The sequence below is a fragment of the Giraffa tippelskirchi genome, chromosome 4 (assembly GCF_054371585.1).
Source record: "Giraffa tippelskirchi isolate mGirTip1 chromosome 4, T2T-mGirTip1v1.2.pri, whole genome shotgun sequence".
Classification (NCBI taxonomy): Eukaryota; Metazoa; Chordata; class Mammalia; order Artiodactyla; family Giraffidae; genus Giraffa; species Giraffa tippelskirchi.
This window is the reverse complement of record NC_137278.1, coordinates 199,093,396-199,113,060: the sequence shown is the minus strand read 5'-3', so window position 1 is coordinate 199,113,060 and position 19,665 is coordinate 199,093,396. Positions and strand designations below refer to the sequence as shown.

Below are 19,665 nucleotides of genomic sequence, written 5' to 3'. Positions count from 1 at the left end.
TCTCTTCCAACTGGAGGCATCCCCAGCCATCTCAGCAGGAAGACATCACAGTCTGCAGCCCCCTTCCCCCAAATCAGTGACCGTGCCCCCATGCCTCAGCATCTCCCTCCTCTCTCACACAGAATGCAAGAAACAAACTACCATTTCGGCTTTCTGGGGGCTCCCAGGCATAATTATACCCCCATGTCTGCAGATACCTCGACTGTCGGCAATTTTTCCAAGTTAAACACCAGGCATGGGAGAGTATAAAGGTTTTATCTCGGGATCACCTGTGATTTCAAGTGCTCTCTTTTGTACCACTAAATGGTTCTTCTCAGATTAGAAAAAATTAAGTCCTTAAGTGAAGGGCAGGGAAAGTGGGCAAGAAAAGAAGGGAGGATAGAGTGGAGCGTTGGGTCCTCTGAGGATGCAGAGGAAAGGTTACCCGCTTCTGCTTCTGGACCAGCTGTTCCAGCTCCTGCTCCTTCAAGAGCAGCTTCCGCTCCAGCTCCTGACTGCGGGCCCGGAACCTCTCCGTGTCCTGCCAGACCAGGGAGAGAGACACGTGAGGCTCAAAGGCACCTGGATGGAGACTGCTTTCACCACCTTGAACCTGCCCAACAGCAGGATCCACTCAGTCTTTGGACTTCCAGTAGTCTTGTATGGATGTGAGAGGTGGACCATAAAGAAGGCCAAGCACTGAAGACAGATGCTTTTGAAATATGGTGCTAAAGAAGACTCTTGAAAGTCCCTTGGACAGCAAGGAGATTAAACCAGTAAATCCTAGAGGAAATCAACCCTGAATATTCACTGGAAGGACTGATGCTAAAGCTGAAGCTCCAATACTTTGGCCACCTGATGTGAAAGCCAACTTACTGGAAAAAACCCTGATGCTGGGAGAGATTGAGGGCAGGAGGAGAAGGGGACAACAGAGGATGCAAAGGTTGGATGGCATCATTCGCTCAATGGACATGAGTTTGAGCAAACTCTGGGAGATAGTGAAGGACAGAGAAAGCCTGGTGTGCTGCAGTCCATGGTGTTGCAAAGAGTTGGACATGACTTAGCCACTGAACAGCAACAACAACAACACAACATCCCAGGGCTTCAGTGACCTACTTGTCCAAGTGGACAGGGAGCATGTACAACACTAGCTCCCTCCAGGAATGACCAAAATCAAGCCCAGCCTTCAGGATGCGTTCAGTGGTAAACCCCTCCATCCCTCTGTACATTTATTCCGCATTCACTCATTGATCCAACAGACACTCATTGATTGCCAGCCTACTCTGCTCCAGGCACAGTGGGGGTGCCAAGGCTACCTCAGTCCATAAAAGATGATGACCCCTGCTCTCTGGGGCTAACATCTAATAGGACGAGACAGACCACAAGTGATCAAAATGAACCAGTAAATTACATGCCAAATTTGAAGGTGACAATGACCTTGAAAAAAAAAAAAGCCAAGAAATAGGAAATCAATAATGCCATGGGGCGCTGCAATCTTAGGTCCAGGAGGCAGAAGGTGGGCAGAGCAGGTGCTATTTCGCTATTTCAGCCTGGCCAGCCCAGCCAAGCCCCGGACTTGAATGGACTCTCACCTTCAGGAGAAATTGCTCCTTCTCAGTTTTGATTTGCTGTTCCATCTCCTCATAGAGTTGCTGGATTTCTTCATCATAGGCAGTGATTTTCCTGCACAGGTGACACAAGGAGAGTCTGATGAGATGCCTCTATTCCCCAGTGGAGCTCTGGGTGGTGGTAGTGACCACGTAGGCCGGTCAGCCAAGGCTGCAGGGTCAGCTCCTCAGGACCAGCGGACCACGGAGGACCGGCAGGACCCTCTTGTCCTCCTGTCTCCCGGCCACCCCTCCCAGATGGCCCACACGCTTGCTGGTGGGGAGGGGAGCATCCCTGGCTCCATCTTCTCGTGCCCTCCTTTACGCCAGCACCAACCCACCCAGCCTCGTGACACTTATCATCGCATTGCCCACCGATCTCTATGCTTGTCCATGGCATAAAGGTGTGGGCTTCTTCTCTGCTTGGTTTCTTGGTTTCTCTCTTTCCCACGTTGGATGCTTTGTCTCCACCTGGCTCCATCAGCACTGTCTGAGCTGTACTCTCCTAGAAACCATGTGCTGAACTTTGGGTGACCCTCATTTTTCACAGGCTCTCAAAAGGTTCCATGGTGATGACCACCACCTCCATCACAACACCCCCTACAGAGGGAGGGGCCGCTCCTGTCCAAGGACTCAGACCGTCTCAGCACAGGGCCACGGGGAGGGTGAAACTCAAAGTGTTAGTCTCTCAGTCGTGTTCAACTCTCTGCAACACTATGGGCTGTAGCCCGTCAGGCTCCTCTATGCATGGAGCTCTCCAGGCAAGAATACTGGAGTGGGTTGCCATTCCTTTCTCCAGGGGATCTTCCTGACCCAGGGATCGAACTCAGGTCTCCCGCACCACAGCCCATGGGCTGGTCTTTCCTCACTCGCTATCTGCTGGGGGAACCTGGCACCCCACACACAGGCCAGAATTTTGATTGGCGTCCTTTCACACAGCTGCACACAGAATGCAGGGTCAAGGTTACTCACGTCTGAGGTCATGTTCCTGGCTGTACGTCCAAGACCATAAACCTGACTTGGAGTGAGTACCGTATTGTCCCAGGGTTGTGCCCAGAGAGAAGGGCACAGCTCCCCAAGACTGCGCTGAGGCTCTCTGCTCACCACTGGACCTCCCATTCTGGGAGTAACAAGCGTCTTTCTGGCAAAGAGGGAGAACTCTCTTCTCAGTAAATGACAAATGTTTGGATTGCTGCTTTGGTTCTTAGCTACCCCAAGATAATTACAAGAAAATCTTGGCGAGAAACAAGGAACTGAGACACCTGCTGTTGTACAGGGACCCCTTGGGGACAGAAATGGATACAGTGGATAGGAAATTTCAGAGAGAAAGATGGTCTTCCCTGGTCCCTGGAATTATCTTCTTGTGATGGAAGAAATTCAAATGCTACGTGGCAAACGGTGTCTAGGGAAACTACAGACAGTGATTCCAACTATACAAGCACCAGAAAACTGATAAAGTGAGATGAGAAAAACTATGAAAAGGATTTAGCGCTGCTAAAGTCATACTAATTACAATCATTCATATAAGCCATGTACCATGTAAGCCTAATAACCATGCAGGGCATTAATTCTACATTATCATTAAATGTGTTATATTAACTTGAAGTTTTATTGGATTAAATTAATAAACTCTATGCTTTTCATGCTCACATGTCAGTTTGTTAGTCATGAAGTAAGTAATTTTATAAACACAGATGTGAGAATCGGACTATAAAGAAGGCTGAGCACCAAAAAAATGGTGCTTTTGAACTGTGGTGCTGGAGAAGACTCTTGAGAGTCCCTTGGACAGCAAGGAGATCAAATCAGTCAATCCTAAAGGAAATCAGTCCTGAATATTCCTTGGAAGGACTGATGCTGAAGCTGAAACTCTAATACTTTGGCGAAGAGCTGACTCATTAGAAAAGACCCTGATGCTGGAAAGATTGAAGGCAAGAAGAGCAGGGGATGACAGAGGATGAGATGGTTAGATGGCATCATCGACTCGATAGACATGAGTTTGAGCAAAGTTCAGGAGATAGTGTAGGACAGAGAAGTCCATGGGATCTCGAAGAGTTGCACACAACTTAGCAACTGAACCTCAAGGACAACAGCAAAACAAATGGAGGGAAGAGAGATGCAGCCTTTGAATGGCACCTACCCTAGCCCTCATCACAGAGGAAGGACCCACCACAAAGAAGTCCTGGGATGCACGTGGGCATCAGTGGTCCTGGGCCCACATGGGCTCCCACATGGAGCTCATACTTTGGAAATGCTTTTGAACAAACCTGGTCTCCTTGGAGGTGTGAATGACTTCAGACGTTGAGCCATGACCCAGGGCTGGACACAAAAGCCCGAGAATGAGAATATTGAGGTGCTGTGTACACCACGGGCATCATTAACCCAGCTCAGGGGCTGCAGATGACCAGGGTTATGATCCCAGAACCAGCTCATTTCCTCTGTGTGACCTTGGGTAAATGCTTCGATATCCTTTGATCCCAGGATAACAGCTGCTCCCCATTCCTCCCAGCATTGTCACAATGAAGGGGCAGGTAAAGTGTTTGGAACTGCAAAGTCCTAGATGGATATAAGGGATTATTTATTATCCTAATTATTATCATGGGCTGCAGAGGGCAAGGACCAGCGCTCCCCAAGGGGTGGAGGATCTTCATTTTAAGGATAAAAGGGCTGCTGGTTTTGGAAAGGGTCAGAAGCAATCAGAAAGGTGAAGAACAGAAAGCTTAGTCAATAAAATCTCCTGTCGAAGTGATCCATTAGAGACGCAGGGTGTGTGTGAGCAGGGGCTGCAGAGAAATTACTTCTCTGGGAGAAACAGTGGCGAGAGGCACTCTCAAAAGATGTGGGCATATGGTATATGGTGCCCCAGCCAAGCTTACCACATTCTGCCATCAGAGGAAAAAGGCAACTGATTGTGTTTGCTTATTACACACCCCTTTGTTGCCACAGTTTCTGGAACCACTCAGAATGGCTGGTGCCCAAACAAAGACTCTGAAGTCTTCTCCATGAGGATTCCTCCATCTGTTCCGATTTCCTGACCCCCTTCCCTGACCTCAGAGCATGGCATGTCTTTATTTGAACCTTTCAAAGTCCTGAATGACTCTTTCCTTTGGGTTTATGCAGTCTCCACTAGGTTATGGATACTCAGACACCGATGTCACCCACAGGGCCTGTGCTCAAAGTGTTAATACTGAAAATCTGTAAGAAATAATTATAAGACTTTGGATATCAGACTCAGAAGTCCATGGGTGGACCACATGGGGTGGTAGGGGAATGCCAGATTACAGGGGAATCAAAGAACTTGGGGGTTGAAATGCTTGTCTGATCCAACCATGTTTCCAGTGTTAGAATCCTTGCCATAATATCTCCACTAAGTATGTACCCAAACTGGTTTAGAACAGCTCCAGTGAGAGAGAATTCTGGGTTGTAACCAGCTCTTTCGGAGCGAATGACCTACCAAAAGCCAGGGTGAAAGGTCCAACCAACCTCAAGGAGACAATGCCACCCTGGGCGTCTGACTGCGGTGGATGCCCCCTCTCGCAAGGATGACGTATGTGTGTGTGCGTGCGTGCGTGTGTGTGTGTGTGTGTGTGTGTGTGTGTGTGTGGTGTGTGCATGTGCACAGTATCAGGTATATTGGAGATCTAAGGATGGGATGTGTGTGGGAAGCAAGGAGGGCTGGAGATAGCAATGCTCCCCATCAGGACAAGGCTTAGTTAGGTTCAGAGAGAATTCTCAGGGAACAAGACCTTTCCCTGCCAGCCTCCAACAAGCACCGTGGAAATTAATTAACCTTCACCAAGCGCACACCGAGAGTCAAGGTGCCAGGCGCGACCAGAGTACTTTAATCCTCAGCACCACCAGGGCCCCAGATAACGGCACACGAGCGAGGCCTTCCTGCTGTTGAATATTAATTGGTCAAAATATTCTTTTTTTCCAGTTTGCTCTCTCCTTTTCCTTTCCTTAGGAACAAAGGGTCTCAGAAAATCATCAGGTCCACTGTATAGGTTCTAGGCAGGATGTGCTGAAATTACTCTGGGAAACAATGCAGTGTCTTCCTTCCCTAAATGGAGGGGTAGTTTTGACCTTGGACAGGACAAGCAGCATTTGTTTGCATTTTAGATACATTTCAGAAACTTGAACTCAAGGACAGCTTAGGGAATGGCCACAGGCCTTGGAGAGGGGTTGTTCTGATTTCATGTGTTTGCCTGTGGACGGGCGGTGGTCTGATACACAGGACTCTGATTTGCAGAGCCTGGTGAGAGGCAGATGTAGAGAGAGGAAGAGCTCCCTCCCATCACAGACAAGTGTCCTGTGTGCCCACATGAAGGGAAATGAGGGTGGAGGCAGGGAGGGGGCCAGTCTGCAGTCACCCAGGTTCCTGGGGCCAGAGTGGCGGCAGAACCCAGGCTTCATCTCTCATCCCGTGTCCTCCCACAGTACCAGCCTCGCAGCATCCACTTTAAGGCAAATATCATATGATATCACATATGTGGGATCTAAAAAAATGGTGCAAATAAACTTATTTACAACACAGAAATAGAGGCACAGATGTAGAAAACAAACTTACTGTTACTGGGGAGGAAAGTGGGGGTGGGGGGTGGATAAATTGGGAGATTGGGATTGACATATACGCACTGCTATATACAAAACAGACAAGTAATAAGGACCTAGTGTATAGCACAGGGAACTCTACTCAGTACTCTGTAATGACCTATATGAGAAAAGAATTTTAAAAAGAGTGGATACATATATATACATGGCTTCTCCAGTGGCTCAGCTGTAAGGAATCCTCCTGCAATGCAGCATACCTGGGTTCGATCCCTGGGTCGGGAAGATTACCTGAAGAAGAGAGTGGCTACCCATTCCAGTATTCTTGCCAGGAGAATCCCATGGACTGAGAAGCCTGGTGGGCTACAGTCCAAGGGATCTCAAAGAGTCGGACTGACTGAAGCGACTTAGCACATGCGTGCACACATACACACACACACACATAGATATACGGGTTTCCCTGGTGACTCAGACAGTAAAGTATCCACCTGCAACGCGGGAGACCTGGATTCGATCCCTGGGTCGGGAAAATCCTCTGGAGGAGGCATGGCAACCTACTCCAGCATTCTTGCCTGGAGAATCCCCATGGACAGAGGAGCCTGGTGGGCTGCAGTCCATGGGGTCGCAAAGAGTCGGATGAGACTATGCACAGCACAGCATATATGCATGTACAGCTGACTCACTTTGCTGTATAGCAGAAACTAATGTAACACTGTAAATCAAAGATACACCAATGAAAATTTTAAAAAAGAAAGCTGACAACTCCAAACCTCTGCATTCTGGATTGTCGGCATCCAAATTTCATCTGGCGTCTGTCAATTGTGGAGCAAGAGAGCACTGGGATGAGAAATGGGGCTGAATGTCTGGAGGCTGCCCCCCTTCCCCTGCCTCTCCGACCCCTGTCCCTCACGCTCTGTTCACAGAATGGAGACCCTGGGCCAGAAACATCTCAGTGAGTCTGCTCTTTGCCAGAGAAGAAAGTGGAAGCGCATTTAGCCTCTGCCAACTTTGTGGTTGGGACTCAGACTCACCACCGCTCCCTGCTGCCTTTTCCTTGCAACTGCGGTCTCCAGAGGCAAAGGGAGGCTCTTACTAGAAAAATTCACTAGGGTTCTCTTGTTCCCCTGAAATCAGTCTCTCTCAGCCTGTCTGTCGTCTGTCTCTCCCTCCCTCCCTCTCTCATACACACAGGATTAGAGTATCACTGAATGAAAGGCAAACATACGAGTTTGTCGAAAATTCTGCAAAGGCTGTAAAATCGCCAAATGGATTTTCAAGATGGATAGTTTCTCCCTAATTAGATTCTGCTGCCTTGTGTAAACCAACTTTGCAGCTTTATCCCAGCCTATAAAGCAAACCATTTTTCATTAGTCAGGTTTACAAATCATGCCCCCAGTGACCACAGAGCAGAATCATCCTCACTGTTCCTTTTGCTCTCAGGGCAAAGTTAACAATGTGCTTCTGCCTCCGATAATAGTACACCAATCAAAAAAACACGGGCGTGACTAAGCCGTGGCCTCATGGCTGAGGGCCTGCCCCAAGAACTTCCCTCTACTCAGAGAACAGGAGAGGAATTACAAACTGGAAGAGCCAGGGTGTGCCTGTTGCAGCCTGGTACCTTCCGGAAGTTTGTTCAGTCGTGTCCAACTCTTTGGGACCCCGTGGAACCATAGCCTACCAGTCTGCCTCCTCTGTCCATGGAATTCTCCAGGCAAGAACACTAGAGTGGGTTGCCATTCCCTTCCCCAGGGAATCTTCCCGACCCAGGGATCGAACCTGAGTCTCCTGCATTGCAGGTGAATTCTTTACCATTTAAGCCACCAAGGAAGCCCCTGAGTGACTAACACACACACCTTCTAGAAGCTAGACAGCATTTCTCAGTGGGGTCTGGGGTCTACCTGCTTCATAACCCACATTCCTGGACCCCCACCCCCAAGACATACTGATTCATACCCTCTGGGGGAGGAACCTAAGGATCTACCTTTTAACCCAGAGCCCCTGGTCATTTTGAGACAAACTAACTTGCCAGAACCACACAGCTAAGATTCATCACAAGGACCACCTGCCATACATACTATGCTTTAATTGCCATCGGTGGTCCTCAACCTTTTTGGCACCAGGGACCATTTTCATGGAAGATAATTCCCCTCTGCCCAGGGTGATGTTGGGGGGGGGTTGTTTTCAGGATGATTCAAGTTGCATTACAGTTACTGTGCCCTTTATTTCTATTATTATTCCATGAGCTCACCTCAGATCAGCAGGCATTAGATCCCAGAGGTTTGGGACCCCTGACCTACCTGGTAGCAAGGTCAAGGAAACAATGACCGCCACCCCATCAAAGAACACCCGTTCTCATGCTTGTGTCAGGTACCAGGTATCCCAGCTAGGCTGCCTGTCAGGTTGTGAGACACCTTCCCTTCTGGTCTGGACACCCTCTTGGGGTTGAGGGAAGTGAGTCTGCATGGACAGCAGCGGGACAGTGGCTGGCAGGATGGGAGTTGCAAGTACAGCCCACCCCCACCAACCTCCATGCTCCTGAGAAACTGCCCAAGGCCTGAATCATCTGGACCAGAAAACACTGTGCAGATGAGGGACTGATTGCAACGAGGGCATGGGGAGCACTGCTAAGCTCACCAAGGCCAAGGGTGGTCCACCGAGGATGCAGAGCTGGCGGCCCCGGGGGTGTTTCCAGGCTCCGAGCTGCCTTTGATCTCGAAAGCACATCTCTTCAAAGAGCTCAAAGTGCTCCCCAGATACAGCCTAATCCATCTTCTCCCCTATCCTCAGGGCTAGATCCTGGTAAGGAACTCAACCCGGCAACTTCTCCAGCAGACTCCAGCTCTGGTCCAAAGTCAGGAGATTTTATACACGCAGACTTGGAGCCCCCACTGCAGACCAAGCCAACGGGGTCCTCCTGGGGTGTGGTTCCAGAATCCCTACTGGTGATGCTGCCTCAAGGCAGCCTCGTTCTGTATCTGGAGAGCCCAGGCTTTTTTTCTGAATCACCATAAATGGCAGGATGCTTTCTACAGTGGAAGAGTTCACCACTCTGATGGCCAGAAGTCCTTTCTGACGTCAAACTACTCATATGTCTCCTATGGTAAAGTATAAGTTTCTCCAAGTCTCTGCATGGTGCATGCAAAGAACAGTGGCTTGGTTGCGATCTGACCCCCCTGCTCCTCGGAGGGAAGTAGAGGTGCTGGAGGGGAGCTGGGCATTAGCCCAAGGTCACTGCATTCAACCTGCCCCCGCCTCACCCCACTGGGTCATGGCTGCTTGCCCGTGGACATGCAGCAGTGTCAAATATTGAACCCAGATTCTAGCCCAAATCTGAGTTTCTCAACCCCTGTCCCAAGGGACAAGGCGGGGGGAGGTCGAAGGCTCCCAGACTTGCCTCCTTCCCTTGCTCCTGAGGTGCAGAGTCAGAAAATGAAATCACCAGCAGGGAGGAAAGGTTCTGCATTGTGTCTGACACTGTCTCAACGCTCGAGTCTCTGGACATCAAGATGTTACCTCTAAGCATCCCACCCGCTGCATCCTCCTCCCTCCGAGAGCCTGGAGTTGACCCTGGAGGATGCCGGGGGCCCTTCCTCACTCACTGCAGCAAAACTAACAACGAGGGGCATGGCTAGCCTGGGAGCTGGGGCCCAGAACTGCCCCCAGGTTAGTCGTATTTCTCTGGGCCCCATGGGAGAGAGAACCGAGGTGTGTGGTTCAGAAAAGGAGGAAGCCGAGGCTACTGCTGCTGCCAATGGCAACGCTGTCGAGTGTTTCAACAGCCCAGGGATTTTCTGGTCGGCTCTGTGGCAGAATTTTTACGGCTCTGCCTCCTGGGTGTGATTGTAACCTCCTCAGAGATGGGGACTGTGTTCCGTTTGCCCAGTCCAGCCTGGCACTGAGTAAGTGCCCATTGTGCATGCGTGCTAAGTTGCTTTAGTTGTGTCTGACTCTTTTGCAACCCCACGGACTGTAGCCCACCAGGCTCCTGTGTCCAAGGGATTCTCCAGATGAGAATACTGGAGTGGGTTGCCATTTCCTTCTTCAGGGGATCTTCCTGACCCAGGGATCAAACTCACATCTCTTACATGCCAGCTACTAGTCACACATGACTGTGCCCTGGTGCCCAGCCCTGGGTGGCCCACAGCAGTCAAGCCTTGTATAGAGTGACGAGTTAGACCCTGGACTGAACAGTTGGCTCATGGGGGAGCCTGGGAGATGCTCTGACCGTCGTCAGGGTTCCCCCAACTCCAGCCCAAATCAAACCATTCCCCAGGGGACTTTCCTGGGGTCCAACGGCTAAGATTCTGTGCTCCCAATGCAGGGAGCTCGGGTTCGATCCCTGGTCAGGGAACTAGATCCCACATGTCATAACTAAAGATCCCGTGTGCCATAGCTAAGACCCAGGACAGTCAAATAAATATTAAAAAAAAACAAAAACATTCTCCAGACCTCCTTTTCTCGCTAACCAGAGTGTGTCCCTTCCTCTAACAAGCCCAAACTTCCAAACTTGCCTCCTAGATGTCCCAGCAACACTTGGTCTCACCTGAGCTATTTGTAAAGCCTCCCATTTAACTATTCTGTATCCTTCTGTTGCTGCTGCTGCTAAGTCGCTTCAGTCGTGTCTGACTGTGCGACCCTATGGACAGCAGCCCACCAGGCTCCTCCATCCACAGGATTCTCTAGGCAAGAATACTGGAGTGGGTTGCCATTTCCTTCTCCAGTATCCTTCTGTATCCTTGGAAGAAAAGTTATGACCAACCTACACAGCATATTAAAAAGCAGATACATTACTTTGCCAACAAAGGTCTGTCTAGTCAAAGCTATGGTCTTTCCAGTAGTCACGTATGGATGTGAGAGGTGGACTATAAAGAAAGCTGAGTGCCAAAGAATTGATGTTTTTGAACTGTTGTGTTGGAGAAGATTCTTGAGAGTCCCTTGGACTGCAAGGAGATCAAACCAGTCAAGCCTAAAGGAAATCAGTCCTAAGTGTTCATTGGAAGGACTGATGCTGAAGCTGAAACTCCAATATTTTGGCCACCTGATGTGAAGAGCTGACTTATTGGAAAAGACCCTGATGCTGGGAAAGATTGAAGGTGGGAATAGAAGGGGACAACAGAGGATCAGATGGTTGGATTGCATCACCGACTCGATGAACGTGAGTTTGAGCAAGCTCTGGGAGTTGGTGATGGACAGGAAAGCCTGGCGTGCTGCAGTCCATGGGGTCGCAAAGAGTCAGACACGACTGAGAAACAGAACTGATCCTTCTGGGCTTTCAGTTTCTTATTTGACTTGAGCTACAAGGACCTCCAGGGATCACCTGGTTCAGGTAGAACTGGGAAGAAGGATATGCTGAATACTTTTCCTTTCTTTAAGGGAAGAGAAGAGAACACAGAGACTCTAATGGGGCCTACTGTGTATTTCTTATTGTTGGGCTTCCTAGGTAAAGAACTCATCTGCCAATGCAGGAGACACAAGAGACACAGTTCAATCCCTAGGTCAGGAAGATCCCCTGGAGGAGGAAATGGCAACCCACTCCTCCTGTGTTCTTGCTTGGGAAATCCCATGGACAGAAGAGCCTGGTGGGCTACAGTCCATGGGGTCACAAAGAGTCAGACACGACTGAGCACGCACACGCTATAGAATAGAAAACCTCCGAACTCGTCACATGTAAGGAGAGTGAGCGTGTTTCATGAAACTTTGGTCTCAGTTATTCACACATGCAAGTGTGTGCAACCTTCAAAGTCAAGTGCATTTCTTCTGATGAGTCTCAATCAGAAAGTTTAAACAGCACCAATCCTGTTCTCTAATGCTGCCAGTAAGGAAACAGGAGCACAGAGAGGTAAAGCACATTGCCTGAGGTCACACAGCTGGTCGGTGGCAGTGCCCGGGCGGGAGCTCGGGGTGCTCCTGTCCCCCGTTTCAGTGCTCTGCTCGCTACAGGCTTCTGGGAAATCGACTGCCAGACAGTTCAGTGACCCCCCCCCCAGCTGAGAGTGGACTCCGTCAGCTGACCCGGGGCAGGAGTAGCTGGCTGGGAGCACAGAGGGCTCGAACTCCTCGCTGAATTAGTTTCTCCCACACAGCCGACAGTGACCTTGACTTTCAGCTCACAAACTTTATAACATCATTAAACTGGGACAAAAGCACGAATGGAGGCCACTTAGAGATGGATGTGAGGACTGAAATGCTCTGAAGTAAGTCTCTCCCCGCGGGGGTGCAGGCCACAGAGGGGCCCCCTGCAGGGAAGATTCTAAGCCTTGAGCTGAGTCACTGCAGCCACTCAGGCCCCCGCCTCCCTAGGGAACAAGGCAACCGTTGTCCCCTGTGGGGGTGCCATCTGACTTTCCTGTGGCTCCTTGGGGGTGATCAAGGCTGGGGTCAGAGACAGACTAATGAGGGGCAGAAAATAATCCAGCCCCTCATTTTACAGGTGGGAAAAACCGAAGCTCAGAGAGGCCAAGAGAGCAGAGCAAGGTCACAGAGCTAGCTGGCTGGAGAGCCACACACAGCTCAGACCCAGAGCTCCTGATATCCTGGTTCTGCTTCTAACATGCACACAGGAGGCGCTGGGACCTACTGTTATTCAGTGAGGCTGGGACTCCTCCCAGCCTGAGGTCCCAAATGCTGGGGACTTACTGCCCAAAGGCGGGTAGAGTGGTTTCTAATGGGTCTTGGGGACCAGCCTATCTGGCTTAACTGAATACACACTGCCTCTTACATGCTGTGAATTCTGGGGGTGCATTATTTACCCTCCCACTGCCTCGCTTTCCCTATCTGTAAAATGTGGATGATGATAAATATCCGAATGAGTTTTGTAGACAAGATAGCACAGTACCGAGCACAGCTGAGGGCCTAGTACACGTGAGCTAGGGCTTAGAGACATACAAATGGTGTCAGCTCAGGCCCAGGCCCAGCTCCGGGGGATGGCTGAAAGGCGGCATCACCAGATGTAAGACAGAAGGGGTGCTCCTGGTTTGCACGTGTCTGGGCAGAGGGTGGGCTGACACGGGTACCCACTTTCTCAGGGCGCACTCCAGCTCAGTCTTCTCCTCGTGGGCTTCTAGGAGCTGCGAGAAGATTCTGGTCAGGAAATCCTCAAAGTTGGACAGTAAGTGAGGCTCATCCTTCTTGAGCCGCAGCCAGAGCTGCTTGATGTCAGCTTCACTGCGAGAGAAAAAAGAGCACTGAGGCGGGAGCATGGACACAAGGCTTCCCGGGACACCCCTAGGCCCCGGGGGCGACAGGGGCAGCCAGAGCACCATCAGTGTGGTCAGGACAGTGACATCAGGGGCTGACATTTATTGAGTGCTTGCTGCATGCCGGCTGCTTTATGAACGTTTGTTCATTTGGTCCCCCAGTCATCTGTGAGGCAGGTGCTGCTAACACCCCTGCTTACGGGTGAGGAGACGGATGGAGAGGGGTGAATGAGACATCTCAGGTCACTCAGCTGCAAAGTGATGGAGCCAGGAGGCAAGCTCGGGCCTGTCTGGTCCCGTGCCGGCCTCCCACTGGCCACACCCGAGGAAGCAGGGAGGACAGGAGCCCAGTGCTTGTGAGGACAGGCGTCGTGGTGCTGAAGGAGAAGGCCTGTCGCCCCAGGAAGGATGGCCCTCATGGCTGAGAGGGAAAGACGTGCCAGCTGATGGGTGGCAAAAAACAACTGTCACTGCAGGGAATGGAAGGGAAGACACTGAGCCCCACTGGGGCCCGGAGGCAGCGGCGTGACTGACAGGCGAGAGGAAGGGAAGGAGCAAGTCTGAGAGATGCGAGTGTGCACGCGGGGAGATGGAGGAGAGTGAGGAGGACGGAGCAGGCAGAGAGACAGACGCAGAGTGATGAGCCCAGAACCGCGCCACCCCCGCCCCGGCCAGCACCCTGGGCTCATGTGCGTGCACTTAGCAGAGACATACAGGGTCACGGTGATCAGGGAGGGGAGGGGTGGGAGGTGGCAGGGCACAGCCCCCACTCTCCCGCTGGAGAGATTCAACGGTCTACAGCCACTGATCAAACAGACAGCCAGAGAGCAATCTGATTTGCAGTCCATTAAATTCCAAAGCCACTATGATCTGAAGGTAGCTACAACCAGGGGCCCTCAGGATAAAGAATAAAATCCCTTGTGCTTGTATAACAAGCATGATATCTGAGAAATTTTATTCAAAAGTAATACTTGATGGTGCCATGTTAGCAATGTGCCTGGGGCGTAGATATTACTCTCTGCATCAAGCAGAAAGGAGCCTCACCGAGAACTGAGGCTGGCTCTGGTCAGTTATCTGATCATCTATCCGATTGTCTCTCCCTCTTTCTTTCCTTCCCTTGCTCCATTCTATCCAAATATCCACCAACTCATCTAGACCAGTCATCCATCCATCCATCCATCCATCCATCCTTCCATCCAAACATCCATCCATCCATCCAAACATCCATCCATCCATCCAAACATCTACCCACCCACTCACCCATCCATCTATCCATCCATTTATCCACCCATCCATCTATCCACCCATCCATCCATCCATGCATCCACCCACCCACCCATCCATCCACCCATCCATCTATCCACCCATCCATCCATGCATCCACCCATCCATCCATCCATCCATCCATCCACCCATCCACTCACTCATACAACAAGTATCTATTACTTGTTGAAAATGTAGCACTGAATTGGATGACATGAGAGATTTTGGAAATGAGAGAAGGGAGGTAAGGAGCCTCCCTGTTTTCCAGAATGAGTTCCATTTCCCCTGCACAGATCACATGGTCATCTGCTCTATTGTACTGTAGATACAATGGAGATGGCACAGAGGGTTCCAAGATGAAGGGTCTCATAGTCATACCATGGTGACCTTCCATCACTGTGGCAGGGTGCCCCTCATAAAGTAAATGCATTACAAACTCAAGATGCACCTCACTGGCCAAGGTCTGTCTGTTTGCATCCCTCAGGTTCCTGTTGGAACCTGGCAGTGAGCCATTTGGGCTTGAGCCTCCTCTGAGATTAGCAGACCTACGTGACGCTCTTCAAAGCTCTTTGAACCACCTAGTTGTGGTTACATCACTTTTATTTTTTTTGCAAATTGGTCAGTCACTCAGTCATGTCCAACTCTTTGTGACCTTATGAGCTGTAGCCTCCCAGGCTCTTCTGTCCATGGGATTTTTCAGGCAAGAATACTGGAATGGGTTGCCATTTCCTCCTCCAGAGGATCTTCCCAACCCAGAGATCGAATCCATGCCTCTTGCTTCTTCTGAACTGGCAGGCAGATTTTTTTTTTACCACTAGGTCACCTGGAAAACCCCAGATTTCTGGAGAAGGAACAAGTCTTTGAACCCCAGATGAAAGATAAGCCAAGGCTGATCAGCTGCCAAATCACTCAGCCAATTGGAGCACTGAGAAAAGCTGGGAGTCCTGGTGTTCTGTCTACCACATCTGGACCAGGCCAGGGCCATTCTGTTGGAAGGACATAGGGGTAGAGGGTGAGAAGGGTTTCTGGGTGGTTAGTCCATCCATCTCCCTGCTTCCAGAACAACACATAAACCAACAAGACATCATCTTGACTGGAGAGATCTTTAAAGACCTCTGAAATTTTCCCAGCCTCTTCTGTTTCCTCGTCTGGGGTCCTGAGGTCTGGACGGTCCCCCTCACATTACAGTGTTTAATTTAAATGAGAACTGCAATGTCCAGGCACCATCTTATTTTATATATATATATGTGTGTGTATATATATATATATATATATATATATATATATATATATATATAATTTTATTTATTTATTTTCAGCTGTGCTGGGTCTTCGTTGCCACGCACAGACTTTCTCTCATTTTGGAAGTCAGGGGTTGCTCTTTGTAGTGATGCGCGGTCTTCTCATTGCGGAGGCTTCTCCTGTTGTGCAGCACAGGCTCAAGGGCACACAGGCTCAGTAGTTGTGGCTCACCATTTCTAGAGCACGGGATTAGTTGCTCCAAGGCATGTGGGATCTTCCCAGACCAGGGTCGAACCCATGTTCCCTGCATTGGCAGGCAGGTTCCTATCCACTGGGCCACCAGGCAAGTCCCCAAGCCCCCTATTCTATGTGTTGGTTTTGTCCGCTCTTCGAATCTTCCCTGGAACCTTCTCTTCTGCAGGAGCCATCATGTGGGCTCAGCCCTGCCCAGGGTCCTTGACAGAGGTCCTCCGGGCAGCCTCTGTGAGGTGGCTGGACCGGAAGCGATGGGTGGACAGAGACGCACCTGGCTTTTGTGACAGTCCCTTGGCCCTCATACGGCCCTCTCCTGCCCCCTCCTCCAGGACAAGGCTTCAAAGGGTCATGGGCATGGTCACTGAGCTCTGGCCTCTTGTCCCTGGAGAAGCAGGGTTTGGTGTCCCCTCTGGCCTGCCCATGATCTCACCAGCCTGTCTTAATTCTGCCACAACCTAAAAGATGCTTTGAGTTACACATGCTGTCTTGGCCCACATGTTGTGTGAAGACCCCTCTCTTCTTCCTCTTCATCCTTTTCCTCCATAATCGTCCTCTTTCCAAGCTCCAGACATAGCAGCTCCAATCATCAGGCCATTCTCGCCCCTCATGAAACTCACTCCCAACCGAGGACCCAGAGACCCCAACACGAAGAGGCAAAAGGTGATGATGGGAATGGGGGCAGAAGTCATTCCACGTTTCTCAGGCCTCTGTCTAGTTTCCACCTGTTATGACATCCCTCGATATCATTTCACTGAAAATGCCTGGGCTTACATTTATGTGTTTCTTTCTTACAAAATACTTTTTGCAAAAAAAAAGGGAAAAAAATGGGAGTTTTATGTTTGGTTTGAAGTGGCAACCATCTAAAATTTTCAGCTGAGTTACTGATCGCCCAAGAGATGAGCTGGTGAAAATAGGTCCACCTCCCATCTTAGCTTCCAGAGCAGGTTTGGTTCAGCTCAGGGATCCGACGTGCAGTCCTGTCCACATAAGGTGCCTTTGGCAGGAGCACAAGGGATGCACTGCAGACCCAGGGACCCAGCAGAGGTGGAGATGCAGGTAAGCAGGCGGTGACAGGAAGCCTCGAGTGTGACTCAATGAAAACCCTCGAGGCCTGGCTCTACCCTCCGGTGAGTGAGCACCCCTAAAGTGAAGGAGACTGAGCCAAGGACCGTGCTGATTATGGACAGTGGAGAGTGAGAGACCAGGGGATCAGGGTGTTTCCCGTGAAAATAATGCAAAAAGCAGGGTCAGAGCCCTAAATCCTGGCACCCAGCCAGGTCATGGCCAAGAGCAGGCTGCACTGAGTTGGTGGTCTAGCTGGAAGCAGACACCTGGGACCTGGCTGAAGGTTTTGTGAGCATTAAAGTTCAAGGGGGCAGATGGAGAGGTTGTCCCTGGGCTGGGCCCTATCCCCCAGGTTGTTATCACCACTTACTCTTCCAAAACCTTTTGGGCTCCAAGTCTGTCCATGAGGGTCTGGAACTGGGCTTCTTCATCTTCGTCCATGTCGCCCAGGTCCTCGTCCCCTCTGCTCTGATACACCTTCTCCTCCTGGAGCTGGGCTGGCTGCTCACTTGCATCTTCCTGACTTGGGTTATTCTGGCTGAATAAGAAGTGACCTGGGGGACGCATGGGCACAAGGGTCTGAATTAGGCAATGCTCACCAAAGAAGACCTTCACTTTCTCAGCGGCCGGGAATCACTTGAGGTTCAGCCGAGAGACAGATAAGGGAAATCAGACCTTCATAGCAAAGATCTTTGGATGACATGCTCTGGATTCTGTGTCTTTCCTACTTGGATGAGATTCTGCCAGAGATGCTAGAACCTGGGACAGGCAGAGTGCATGGCAGGTACTATGGCATTTTGTGGTTTTCAAAACTTTAAAGGCTGGCTTCAAATCATCTCTTCATGGATTCCTTCTCTAAATAAGACCTTCCCCCCACCACACTCCAACAGCCCAACTCCCTATGCTTCATGTTACCACCTAGTCCTCCTGGCTGCCAGCATCACTGTGCTTCACATTACAAGTCAGTTATCAATTTCTGAAGGTCAAGAAAGGCATCAGAGATTTATAAGCAAATACGAGCTTCCTGGAAGGAAGCAGATGTATGCTGATTTATCTGACCTGTGTTTGTTCTAATCAATATCTGATCAGTATCAGATCTGATAGTGTATCTGTTTTTTTTTTCTTTTTTTAAAATCTCATTCGTGGATCTCAGTTCTTTCCCTCCTGGTCACTTTGAGAACAACTAGTCTATTCAAACCCTTTACAAATTCCTCTGAAAGCTGGTGCCCCTCAACCTGGAAGACTCAGCCAGCCAGGTTGCAATGAGTTATATAAGCCTCTCACTCTGTGGTCCTAGACAGACTGGAAACCCCATCTCAGCTCCCCTCTTATGTCGAGCCTCCCCCTAGAGCTTCTCTGCTCGCTCCTTGCCATTCTCCAGGGGGTGGGCACCACGGGGGCAGTGGCGTGAGCAGGGATGGTGGGCACATGAAAAGAGAACAAATGACCCACAGTCTGGAAACTTCAAGAGACAGGAAACTGTGTACAACACAGGGCCTCGGAGATGACGGAGCAGAACTGCTCCTTATAGGGCTCTGTGCTCAGACACTCAGTGTCCAAGTCTCTGCGACCCCCCGGACTGTACCCCGCCAGGCTCCTCTGACCATGGGGTTCTCCAGGCAAGAATACTGGAGTGGGTTGCCATTTCCTCCTCCAGAGGATCTTCCCAACCCAGGGATCCAACCCACGTCTCTGACGTCTCCTGCACTGGCAGGCGGTTTCTTTGCCACTAGCACCGCCTGAGAAACCCTGTTACATGGCTTTAGGCCGACACATACCCTGGGGTCCCAGCACCCATCAGAACTTACTAAATCCAGTGGTGAACTCCTCTGGGGTGAGAAAGCCATTGCCATCAGCATCCAGGGCATCAAACACATCCTCCAGGTCCTCCAAGCTAAGGGGCAGCTCCTTATGGAGTCTCTGAAAACAATGCAGACTGCCGTGGTTAACACTGCTCATCACAGAGGGCTGCCTGGGGGCGGCAGCGCCTTCCATACCCGGCCAACAAAAGCCAGAAGCCAGATTCTGAAGGTTCACCATTCTTCTCCTCTGAATATTAGGACTCCACCATCTCTTGGGTACCTGCTGATCTGTTAGGCAACTTGCTGGGTGATTTATAAGTAAATATGTGTATATTTCTTACTCTATTTATATATAACTTAATATACATAGGATTTCCCAGGTGGGCTCCCAACTACTCCTGAAAAGACATGAACCGCCACTAGCTTAAGGTCTGGACAAGAGTATTTGCTTTGTAAAGAGGAACTGGCCCAGTGGGGTGCGAGGTCACGGGACCTGGGTCCTGGGCCGCCCCAAACACCCAGGGAGAGAAGGGCAGATACGGACGGATGAAGAACAAAGCTGAGCTTCCCCCTGGCCTCTGCCTGATGCACAGTGGCCCCAGGCCAGGGTTAATTTGCACCCTTGAAGCAAGCACCCTCTTGTACCCTAATAATCAAAACTCCCCAGTGGTGACTCCCCAAGGGAGTTCATTAGAGCCCAGCTGTCCCTCT

At 50.4% G+C, this 19,665-nt stretch overlaps 1 protein-coding gene across 7 annotated transcripts in view; it reads right to left on the bottom strand.

Moving 5' to 3' along the window:
- The window catches only part of CRACR2A (calcium release activated channel regulator 2A), a 152,845-nt gene that overhangs the window by 48,994 nt on the left and 84,186 nt on the right, over positions 1 to 19,665 (bottom strand). For all 7 annotated transcript variants that reach the window (XM_081593892.1, XM_081593890.1, XM_081593891.1 and 4 more), the window contains 5 exons: positions 18,961 to 19,072; positions 17,523 to 17,706; positions 13,149 to 13,295; positions 1,572 to 1,662; positions 425 to 520 (listed from right to left, as the gene is read on the bottom strand). In XM_081593892.1, coding sequence (XP_081450018.1) covers positions 425 to 520; positions 1,572 to 1,662; positions 13,149 to 13,295; positions 17,523 to 17,706; positions 18,961 to 19,072 — 630 coding nt within the window. The remainder of the gene's footprint in view (positions 1 to 424; positions 521 to 1,571; positions 1,663 to 13,148; positions 13,296 to 17,522; positions 17,707 to 18,960; positions 19,073 to 19,665) is intronic.